Source organism: Salvelinus namaycush, chromosome 37 (genome assembly GCF_016432855.1).
Source record: "Salvelinus namaycush isolate Seneca chromosome 37, SaNama_1.0, whole genome shotgun sequence".
Lineage (NCBI taxonomy): Eukaryota > Metazoa > Chordata > Actinopteri > Salmoniformes > Salmonidae > Salvelinus > Salvelinus namaycush.
In genome coordinates this window covers 30,409,340-30,422,667 of record NC_052343.1, presented here as the reverse complement: position 1 = coordinate 30,422,667, position 13,328 = coordinate 30,409,340, and the positions used below count along the sequence as shown (strand labels likewise).

The following is a 13,328-nucleotide window of genomic DNA, read 5'->3' as shown; positions in this document are numbered from 1 at the left end:
ACAGTTTGAATATAATCTAGTACCTCATATTGATGTGTTGTCTGTGAAGGCCATGTTCAGTACCTCATATTGATGTGTTGTCTGTGAAGGCCATGTTCAGTACCTCATATTGATGTGTTGTCTGTGAAGTCCATGTTCAGTACCTCATATTGATGTGTTGTCTGTGAAGGCCATGTTCAGTACCTCATATTGATGTGTTGTCTGTGAAGGCCATGTTCAGTACCTCATATTGATGTGTTGTCTGTGAAAGCCATGTCCAGTACCTCATATTGATGTGTTGTCTGTGAAAGCCATGTTCTAGTACCTCATATTGATGTGTTTGTCTGTGAGAGGCTCCATGTTCAGTACCTCATATGATGTGTTGTCTGTGAAGCCATGTTCAGTACCTCAATTGATGTGTTGTCTGTGAAGGCCATGTTCAGTACCTCATATTGATGTGTTGTCTGTGAAGGCCATGTTCAGTACCTCATATTGATGTGTTGTCTGTGAAGGCCATGTTCAGTACCTCATATTGATGTGTTGTCTGTGAAAGCCATGTCTAGTACCTCATATTGATGTGTTGTCTGTGAAGGCCATGTCTAGTACCTCATATATATGTCTTGTCTGTGAAGGCCATGTTCAGTACCTCATATTTATGTGTTGTCTGTGAAGGCCATGTCCAGTACCTCATATTGATGTGTTGTCTGTGAAGGCCATGTCCAGTACCTCATATTGATGTGTTGTCTGTGAAAGCCATGTCCAGTACCTCATATTGATGTGTTGTCTGTGAAAGCCATGTCTAGTACCTCATATATATGTGTTGTCTGTGAAGGCCATGTTCAGTACCTCATATTGATGTGTTGTCTGTGAAGGCCATGTCCAGTACCTCATATTGATGTGTTGTCTGTGAAAGCCATGTCTAGTACCTCATATATATGTGTTGTCTGTGAAGGCCATGTCCAGTACCTCATATTGATGTGTTGTCTGTGAAGGCCATGTCCAGTACCTCATATTGATGTGTTGTCTGTGAAGGCCATGTCCAGTACCTGTCGTCGGTGATCAAGGACAGGAAGCAGCGCATGAGGAAGAAGTATGGAGTGCAGTACATCCTGGATACCATACGGACACACTACAGGTACCTCAACAACCCTTTACACTACAGGTACCTCAACACCCCTTTACACTACAGGTACCTCAACACCCCTTTACACTACAGGTACCTCAACAACCCTTTACACTACAGGTACCCCAACAACCCTTTACACTACAGGTACCTCAACACCCCTTTACACTACAGGTACCTCAACAACCCTTTACACTACAGGTACCCTAACCATCCTTTACACTACGGTACCGCACCATCCTTTGACCTCAGGTTACCTCAACATCCTTTACACTACAGGTACCCACACCCCTACCTAGGTACTAACCATCCTTATACACTACAGGTACCTCAACACCCCTTTACACTACAGGTACCTCAACACTTACCACTACAGGCTCAACAACCCTACACTACAGTCCTCAACAACCCTTTACAACTACAGGTACCTCACAACCCTTTACACTACAGGTACCTCAACCATCCTTTACACTAAGGTCCCTCAACCATCCTCACTACAGGTAACTCCACATCTTTACATACAGGTAACTCAACAACCTTTTACACTACAGGTCTCAACACCTTACACTACGGTACCTCAACACCCTTTACACTACAGGTACCTCAACACCCCTTTACACTACAGTACCTCAACAACCTTTACACTACAGTACCTCACACCTTTACACTTACAGGTACCTTACACTACAGGTACCTCAACAAACCTTTACATACAGTACCTCAACAACCCTTTACACTACAGGTATCTCTCAACACCTTTACATGCAGGTACCTCAACAACCCTTTACATACAGGTACCTCAACACCCCTTTACACTACATCTACCTCAACACCCCTTTACACTTACACTTACAGGTACCTTTACACTGCAGGTACCTCAACCATCCTTTACACTACAGGTACCTCAACAACCCTTTACACTACAGGTACCTCAACAACCCTTTACACTACAGGTACCTCAACAACCCTTTACACTACAGGTACCTCAACCATCCTTTACACTACAGGTACCTCAACCATCCTTTACACTACAGGTACCTCAACCATCCTTTACACTACAGGTAACTCAACAACCTTTTACACTACAGGTACCTCAACAACCCTTTACACTACAGGTACCTCAACACCCCTTTACACTACAGGTACCTCAACACCCCTTTACACTACAGGTACCTCAACAACCCTTTACACTACAGGTACCTCAACACCCCTTTACACTTACAGGTACCTTTACACTACAGGTACCTCAACAAACCTTTACACTACAGGTACCTCAACAACCCTTTACACTACAGGTATCTCAACAACCCTTTACACTGCAGGTACCTCAACAACCCTTTACACTACAGGTACCTCAACACCCCTTTACACTACAGGTACCTCAACACCCCTTTACACTTACACTTACAGGTACCTTTACACTGCAGGTACCTCAACCATCCTTTACACTACAGGTACCTCAACAACCCTTTACACTACAGGTACCTCAACAACCCTTTACACTACAGGTACCTCAACAACCCTTTACACTACAGGTACCTCAACACCTTTACACTACAGGTACCTCAACAACCCCTTTTAACACCTACAGGTACCTCAACAACCCTTTACACTACAGTACCTCAACAACCCTTTACCTACAGGTACCTCAACCCCTTTACACTACAGTACCTCAACACAACCCTTTACACTACAGGTACCTCAACAACCCTTTACACTACAGGTACCTTTACTACAGATACCTCAACACCCTTTCACTACAGGACCTCAACCAACCCTTTACACTAAGGTACCTCAACAACCCTTTACACTACAGGTACCTCAACACCCCTTTACACTGCAGGTACCTTTACACTACAGGTACCTTTACACTACAGATACCTCAACACCCCTTTACACTACAGGTACCTCAACAACCCTTTACACTACAGGTACCTCAACAACCCTTTACACTACAGGTACTTTTACACTACAGATACCTCAACACCCCTTTACACTACAGGTACCTCAACAACCCTTTACACTACAGGTACCTTTACACTACAGATACCTCAACACCCCTTTACACTACAGGTACCTCAACAACCCTTTACACTACAGGTACCTCAACAACCCTTTACACTACAGGTACCTCAACACCCCTTTACACTGCAGGTACCTTTACACTACAGGTACCTTTACACTACAGATACCTCAACACCCCTTTACACTACAGGTACCTCAACAACCCTTTACACTACAGGTACCTCAACAACCTTTTACACTACAGGTACCTCAACACCCCTTTACACTACAGGTACCTTTACACTACAGGTACCTTTACACTACAGATACCTCAACACCCCTTTACACTACAGGTACCTCAACACCCCTTTACTATGGTAATCATCATCTTAATGACACAAATGATGAATTGTGAGTTATCTATGCTTCTTAAAAATGATAGCCTCCATGCAGATGGCAAAAAAATGTATGATAGATGTATGTACATGTTGATGTACACTGTTGTTTGTATGCCTCCATATGTACATCATCTGATTTGTTCATCTCTGTGTGCCTGTGTGCTCTCAGTGTGGAGAAAGATGGCAGTCCTCTGTCTGATGAAAAGCAGACTGTTCAGATCTCTCTGTTCTCTCTGCTGAGAGACTTCCTCCTCAAGTGCCCTACTCCTGAAGAGCTCCACAGCATCTTGGCCTACACACTTTCTATAGGAGAGGAGCAGCAGGTACGCACGCTAACGTAGACATGCTTACTCCTTGTCTTTATTCAGAGGGTTTTTGGATCTAACCCTGTCCTTTCTTGAACCCTATAATTCCACTCACATGTCTCCCTCCCTCCCTCCCTCCCTCTTTGCTTTCTATCCTCTGCTATCTCCCCTCTTCTCAACCTCCCACCTCTATTTCTACTCCCATCACTTACTCTCACCGTCCTCTTTTCTCCCCCCACTCACTCTCTCTCCCCACCCCTCTCCACCCTACCCCTCTCTTACCCTCTCCCCTTTCCCCTCTTTCTCTCTCCACTCCCTATATTCATCCCAATCAACTTCTCTCCCCCTCCCTCCTCTCTCTCTCTCCACCCCTCCCTCTCCCCCCTCCCTACTCTCCTTCCACCCCTCCCTCTACACCTCCTCACTCTCTCTCTCTCAACCCCTCCCTCTCCCCCCTCCCTACTCTCTCTCTCCACCCCTCCCTCTACCTCCTCCTCTCTCTCTCCACCCCTCCCTCTCCCCCCTCCCTCCTCTCTCTCTCCACCCCTCCCTCTCTCTCTCTCTCTCTCTCCATCAGGTGGTGAGTGCGTTAGATGTTGTTTACAGTCTGTTGAGGAGCAGCCCTCTCAGAGAGCAGGTCCAGGCTGTACTGTTGGAGTGGGGAGTAGAACAGCTCTACTGTCTGCTGCTCAAACCCAGCTTTGGAGACGAGGTCAGAGAGAGAGTCTTCAGGGTGAGTCAGTCTGCTGCATCACACTACCACCACCACATCACACTACCACACCACCACCACACCACACCACCACCACATCACACCACCACCACATTACACTACACCACCACCACCACATCACACTACCACCACCACATCACCACCACATCACACTACCACATCACACCACCCCCCATTACACTAACACCACCACCACCACCACATCACACCACCACCACACCACCACCACCACATCACACTACCACCACACCACCACACCACCACCACCACATCACACTACCAGCACATCATCACCACCCCACCACATCACACGACCACCACACACCACAACACCACCACCATCACACCACCACAGCACATCACCCCACCACCAACCACATCACCCTACCACCACACCACCACACACCACCACCACCACATCACACTACCAGCACATCATCACCACCACCACCACATCACACGACCACCACACCACCACATCACACCACCACCACATCACACCACCACCACCACCACATCACACTACCACCACACCACCACCACCACATCACACTACCAGCACATCACCACCACCACCACCACATCACACTACCACATCACACTACCACCACACCACCACCACCACATCACACCACCACCACATCACACCACCACCACCACCACACCACCACCACCACATCACACTACCGCACACACCACCACCACCACCACCACATCACACTACCCACACACCACCACCACACATCACACTACCCACACATCCCACCACCACACATCACACTACCACCAATCACCACCACCACATCACACCACCAGCACATCACCACCACCACCACCACACACACACAACCACCACACATCACACCACCACCACCACACCACCACCACATCACACCACCACCACATCACCACACCACCACACACCACCACACACACACCCCACACCACACACCACCACCACCACACTACCACACCACCACCACCACACCCACATCACACCACCACCACATCACACCACCACCACATCACACCACCACCACATCACACCACCACCACATCACACCACCACCACACACCACCACCACCACCACACCACCACCACCACCACCCACCACCACCACCAACACCACCACACCACCACACCAACACCACCACACACCACAACCATACCACCACACCACCACCAACACCACCACCACACCACACTACCACACCACCACCACCACCACACCACACCACCACCACACCACACTACCACACCACCACCATCACATCACACCACCACCACCACATCACATCACCACCACCACCACCACATTTCCACCACCAACACCACCACCACACCACACTACCACACCACCACCACCACATCACATCACCACCACCACCACATCACACCACCACCACCACCACACACCACCACCACATCACATCACCACCACCACCACCATCACATCACCACCACCAACACCACCACCACACCACACTACCACACCACCACCACCACCACACCACACTACCACACCACCACCATCACATCACACCACCACCACCACATCACATCACCACCACCACATCACACTACCACACCACCACCACCACCACATCACACTAACACCACCACCACCACCACACCACACTACCACACCACCACCATCACATCACACCACCACCACCACATCACATCACCACCACCACATCACACTACCACACCACCACCACCACCACATCACACTACCACCACACCACCACCACCACATCACACCACCACCACATCACACCACCACCACCACCACACACCACCACCACATCACACTACCACCACACCACCACACCACCACCACCACATCACACTACCAGCACATCATCACCACCACCACCACATCACACGACCACCACACCACCACATCACCACCACCACATCACACCACCAGCACATCACCACCACCACCACCACATCACACTACCACCACACCACCACACCACCACCACCACATCACACTACCAGCACATCATCACCACCACCACCACATCACACGACAACCACACCACCACCTCACACCCACACCACATCACACCCACCACCACCACCACACATCACACTACCACCCCACCACCACACCACATCACACTACCAGCACATCACCACCACCACCACCACTCAACTACACACCACACCACCCCACCACCACCACCACACCACATCACACCACCACCACATCACACCACCACCACCACCACACCACCACCACCACATCACACTACCAGCACATCACCACCACCACCACCACCACATCACACTACCACCACACCACCACACCACATCACACTACCAGCACATCACCACCACCACCACATCACACTACCACCACATCACCACCACCACATCACACCACCAGCACATCACCACCACCACCACCACCACATCACACCACCACCACATCACACCACCACCACATCACACCACCACCACACCACCACCACATCACCACCACCACCACCACATCACCACCACCACCACACCACACTACCACACCACCACCACCACCACCACCACCACATCACATCACCACCACCACCACATCACATCACCACCACCACCACATCACACCACCACCACATCACACCACCACCACATCACACCACCACCACATCACATCACCACCACCACCACCACCACCACCACCACCACCAACACCACCACACCACCACCACCAACACCACCACCACACCACACTACCACACCACCACCACCACCACCCACCACACACCACCAACCACACCAACACTACCACACCACCACCACCACCACCCCACACACCACCACACACACTACCACAACCAACCACACCATCACATCAACCACCACCACCACATCACATCACCACCACCACCACCACTTCACCACCAACACACACCCACCAACACACTACCACACCACCACCACCACCACCACATCACATCACCACCACCACCACATCACACCACCACCACCACCACATCACACCACCACCACATCACATCACCACCACCACCACCATCACATCACCACCACCAACACCACCACCACACCACACTACCACACCACCACCACACCACACTACCACACCACCACCATCACATCACACACCACCACCAACATCACCACCCCACATCACACTACACACCACACCACCACCACATCACACTACACCACCACCACCACACACCACCTACCACACCACACCATCACATCACACCACCACCACCACATCACATCACCACCACCACATCACCATACACACCACCACCACCACCACATCACACACACCACACACACACCACCACCACCACATCACACTACCAGCACATCATCACCACCACCACCACCACACACATCACCGACCACCACACACCACATCACACCACCACCACATCACACACAGCACATCACCACCACCACCACCACATCACACTACCACCACACCACCACACCACCACCACCACATCACACTACCAGCACATCATCACCACCACCACCACATCACACGACCACCACACCACCACATCACACCACCACCACATCACACCACCACCACCACCACATCACACTACCACCACACCACCACCACCACATCACACTACCAGCACATCACCACCACCACCACCACATCACACTACCACATCACACTACCACCACACCACCACCACCACATCACACCACCACCACCACCACACCACCACCACCACATCACACTACCAGCACATCACCACCACCACCACCACATCACACTACCAGCACATCACCACCACCACCACCACATCACACTACCACCACACCACCACACCACATCACACTACCAGCACATCACCACCACCACCACATCACACTACCACCACATCACCACCACCACATCACACCACCAGCACATCACCACCACCACCACCACATCACACCACCACCACATCACACCACCACCACATCACACCACCACCACATCACCACCACCACCACCACATCACCACCACCACCACCAACACCACCACCACACCACACTACCACACCACCACCACCACATCACATCACCACCACCACCACATCACACCACCCCACATCCACCCACCACATCACACCACCACCCACACACCACACCACATCACACACCACCACACATCACACCACCCCACCCCACATCACATCACCACCACCACATCACACACCACCACCACACCACACTACCACACCACCACCACCACCACCACATCACATCACCACCACCACCACCAACACCACCACCACACCACACTACCACATCACACCACCACCACCACACCACCACATCACACTAACACCACCACCACCACATCACACTAACACCACCACCACCACATCACACTAACACCACCACCACCACATCACACTACCACCACCACCACATCACACCACCACCACCACATCACACCACCACATCACACTAACACCACATCACACTAACACCACATCACACTAACACCACCACCACATCACACTACCACCACCACCACATCACACCACCACCACATCACACTACCACCACCACCACATCACACCACCACCACACTAACACCACCACCACCACATCACACTAACACCACCACCACCACATCACACCACCACACTAACACCACCACCACATCACACTACCACCACCACATCACACTACCACCACCACATCACACTAACACCACCACCACATCACACTAACACCACCACCACCACATCACACTACCACCACCACCACCACCACATCACACTAACACCACCACCACCACATCACACCACCACCACATCACACTAACACCACCACCACATCACACTACCACCACCACATTACACTAACACCACCACCACATCACACCACCACTACCACCACATCACACCACCACTTCCACCACATCACACCACCACCACATCACATCACCACCACATCACACCACCACCACCACCACACTACCACCACCACATTACACTACCACCACCACCACATCACACTACCACCACCACCACATCACACCACCACTACCACCACATCACACCACCACCACATCACACCACCACATCACACCACCACCACATCACACTAACACCACTACCACACCACCACCACCACATCACACTAACACCACCACCACCACCACATCACACTAACACCACATCACACTACCACCACCACATTACACTAACACCACCACCACCACATCACACTAACACCACCACCACATCACACCACCACCACATCACACTAACACCACCACCACATCACACTACCACCACCACCACATCACACCACCACTACCACCACATCACACCACCACCACATCACACCACCACATCACACCACCACCACCACCACACTACCACCACCACATTACACTAACACCACCCACACTACCACCACCACATCACACTAACACCACCACCACATCACACTACCACCACCACCACATCACACCACCACCACATCACACTACCACCACCACCACATCACACCACCACCACACTAACACCACCACCACCACATCACACTAACACCACCACCACCACATCACACCACCACACCACACTAACACCACCACCACATCACACTACCACCACCACATCACACTACCACCACCACATCACACTAACACCACCACCACATCACACTAACACCACCACCACCACATCACACTACCACCACCACCACCACCACATCACACTAACACCACCACCACCACATCACACCACCACCACATCACACAACCCACCACCACATCACACTACCACCACCACATTACACTAACACCACCACCACATCACACCACCACTACCACCACATCACACCACCACTTCCACCACATCACACCACCACCACATCACACCACCACCACATCACACCACCACCACCACCACACTACCACCACCACATCACACTACCACCACCACATTACACTAACACCACCACCACATCACACCACCACTACCACCACATCACACCACCACTACCACCACATCACACCACCACCACATCCACCACCCACCACATCACACCACCACTACACCACCACATACCTCCACCACCACCACATCACACTACCACCACCACCACATCACACCACCACTACCACCACATCACACCACCACCACATCACACCACCACATCACACCACCACCACATCACACTAACACCACTACCACACCACCACCACCACATCACACTAACACCACCACCACCACATCACACTAACACCACATCACACTACCACCACCACATTACACTAACACCACCACCACCACATCACACTACCACCACCACCACCACATCACACCACCACTACCACCACATCACACCACCACCACCACCACACTACCACCACCACATTACACTAACACCACCCACACTACCACCACCACATTACACTAACACCACCACCACATCACACCACCACCACATCACACCACCACCACATCACACCACATCACACCACCACCACATCACACTAACACCACCACCACACCACCACCACCACACCACACTACCACCACCACCACCACACTACCACCACCACCACCACCACCACCACCACACCAACACCACCACCACATCACACTACCACACCACCACCACCACCACATCACACCACCACCACCACATCACACTACCACCACATCACACTACCACCACCACCACCACCACATCACACTAACACACCACCACCACACTACCACACCACCACATCACACTAACACCACCACCACATCACACTAACACACCACCACCACCACCACCACCACACTACCACACCACCACATCACACTAACACACCACCACCACCACCACACTACCACACCACCACATCACACTACCACATCACACCACCACCACATCACACCACCACCACATCACACTACCACCACATCACACCACCACCACATCACACCACACCACCACACCACACTACCACACCACCACATCACACTACCACACCATCACCACATCACACCACCACCACATCAAACTAACACCACCATCACCACCACCACACCATACTAACACCGCCACACTACCACCACATCACACTAACGAATCTATCAAAGATACTGCAACTATAGCCATTCTATGTTCAGAGTTTTACCTAGTCATCCACTCAATACACAATCTCTCCATCTTTCCTAGTTTATCTGAGTCGTAGGTCAGTGTTGTTGAAATCTCATCAAACAAAAATCTCCTGCTCTCCTCCTTGGTCGTTGACGCAGGTTCTGTACAAGATCCTGAAGAGTGAACGAGTGTCTGAGCGCGCCAAGCAACGTGTCAAGTTGAAGGATTTTGGATACCTGGGTCTTGTCTGTTTCCTAGGAGATGTCCCCGTAACCATGACCACCGTGCGCTGTCTGTACGAGCAGGTCCTCGCTACAGGTAGGTCATAGAGCCTCTGCTCGTGTCCCAAATGGAGCCCTATTACCTTTATACAGTCTAATAAACTACTAGGGCCCAGTGCCCTGTCAAATGTAGTGCACTATATAGGGACTAGGGTTCTCATAGGGCTTTGGCCAAAAGTAGTGCACTATATAGGGATTAGGGTGCCATTTGGGTGCTAACAACTCTGTGTTGTTGTTTTTGTCACACTGCTTTGCTATATCTTGGCCAGGTCGCAGTTGTAAATGAGAACTTGTTCTCAACTAGCTTACCTGGTTAAACAAACCTGTTTTTGTCCTGTTTTTCTCTACAGTCATCCTTTTACAGTGTATTTTATTCTTGTATTGATGTCAACATGAAACAGTCTCAACTATAACCCCTCTCCTTGTTGTTCCTATAGTATGTATGTCTATAGGAGATATATTTTACTGTGTATAACCCCTCTCCTTGTTGTTCCTATAGTATGTATGTCTATAGGGGATATATTTTACTGTGTATAACCCCTCTCCTTGTTGTTCCTATAGTATGTATGTCTATAGGAGATATATTTTACTGTGTATAACCCTCTCCTTGTTGTTCCTATAGTATGTATGTCTATAGGGGTATATTTTACTGTGTATAACCCCTCTCCTTGTTGTTCCTATAGTATGTATGTCTATAGGGGATATATTTTACTGTGTATAACCCCTCTCCTTGTTGTTCCTATAGTATGTATGTCTATAGGGGATATATTTTACTGTGTATAACCCCTCTCCTTGTTGTTCCTATAGTATGTATATCTATAGGAGATATATTTTACTGTGTATAACCCCTCTCCTTGTTGTTCCTATAGTATGTATGTCTATAGGGGATATATTTTACTGTGTATAACCCCTCTCCTTGTTGTTCCTATAGTATGTATGTCTATAGGGGATATATTTTACTGTGTATAACCCCTCTCCTTGTTGTTCCTATAGTATGTATGTCTATAGGGGATATATTTTACTGTGTATAACCCCTCTCCTTGTTGTTCCTATAGTATGTATATCTATAGGGGATATATTTTACTGTGTATAACCCCTCTCCTTGTTGTTCCTATAGTATGTACAGTTGAAGTCGGAAGTTTACATAAACCTTAGCCATATACATTTAAACTCAGTTTTTCACAATTCCTGACATTTAATCCTAGTAAAAATTATAGTTTTAGGTCAGTTGGGATCACCACTTTATTTTAAGAATGTGAAATGTCAGAATAATAGTAGAGAGATTGATTTATTTCAGCTTTTATTTATTTCAGCTTTTATTTCTTTCATCACATTCCCAGTGGGTCAAATGTTTACATGCACTCAAATAGTATTTGCTAGCATTGCCTTTTAAATTGTTTAACTTGGT

General features: G+C 49.9%; 1 protein-coding gene across 1 annotated transcript in view; it reads left to right on the top strand.

Moving 5' to 3' along the window:
• The first annotated feature begins 854 nt into the window (after window positions 1–854).
• Window positions 855–13,328, top strand: part of nbeal2 (neurobeachin-like 2) — a 72,289-nt gene continuing 59,815 nt past the window's right edge. Inside the window, exons 1-5 of the mRNA XM_038976480.1 lie at window positions 855–861; window positions 1,012–1,114; window positions 3,674–3,827; window positions 4,387–4,542; window positions 11,798–11,957. Of these exons, the coding sequence (XP_038832408.1) occupies window positions 855–861; window positions 1,012–1,114; window positions 3,674–3,827; window positions 4,387–4,542; window positions 11,798–11,957 (580 nt within the window). The remainder of the gene's footprint in view (window positions 862–1,011; window positions 1,115–3,673; window positions 3,828–4,386; window positions 4,543–11,797; window positions 11,958–13,328) is intronic.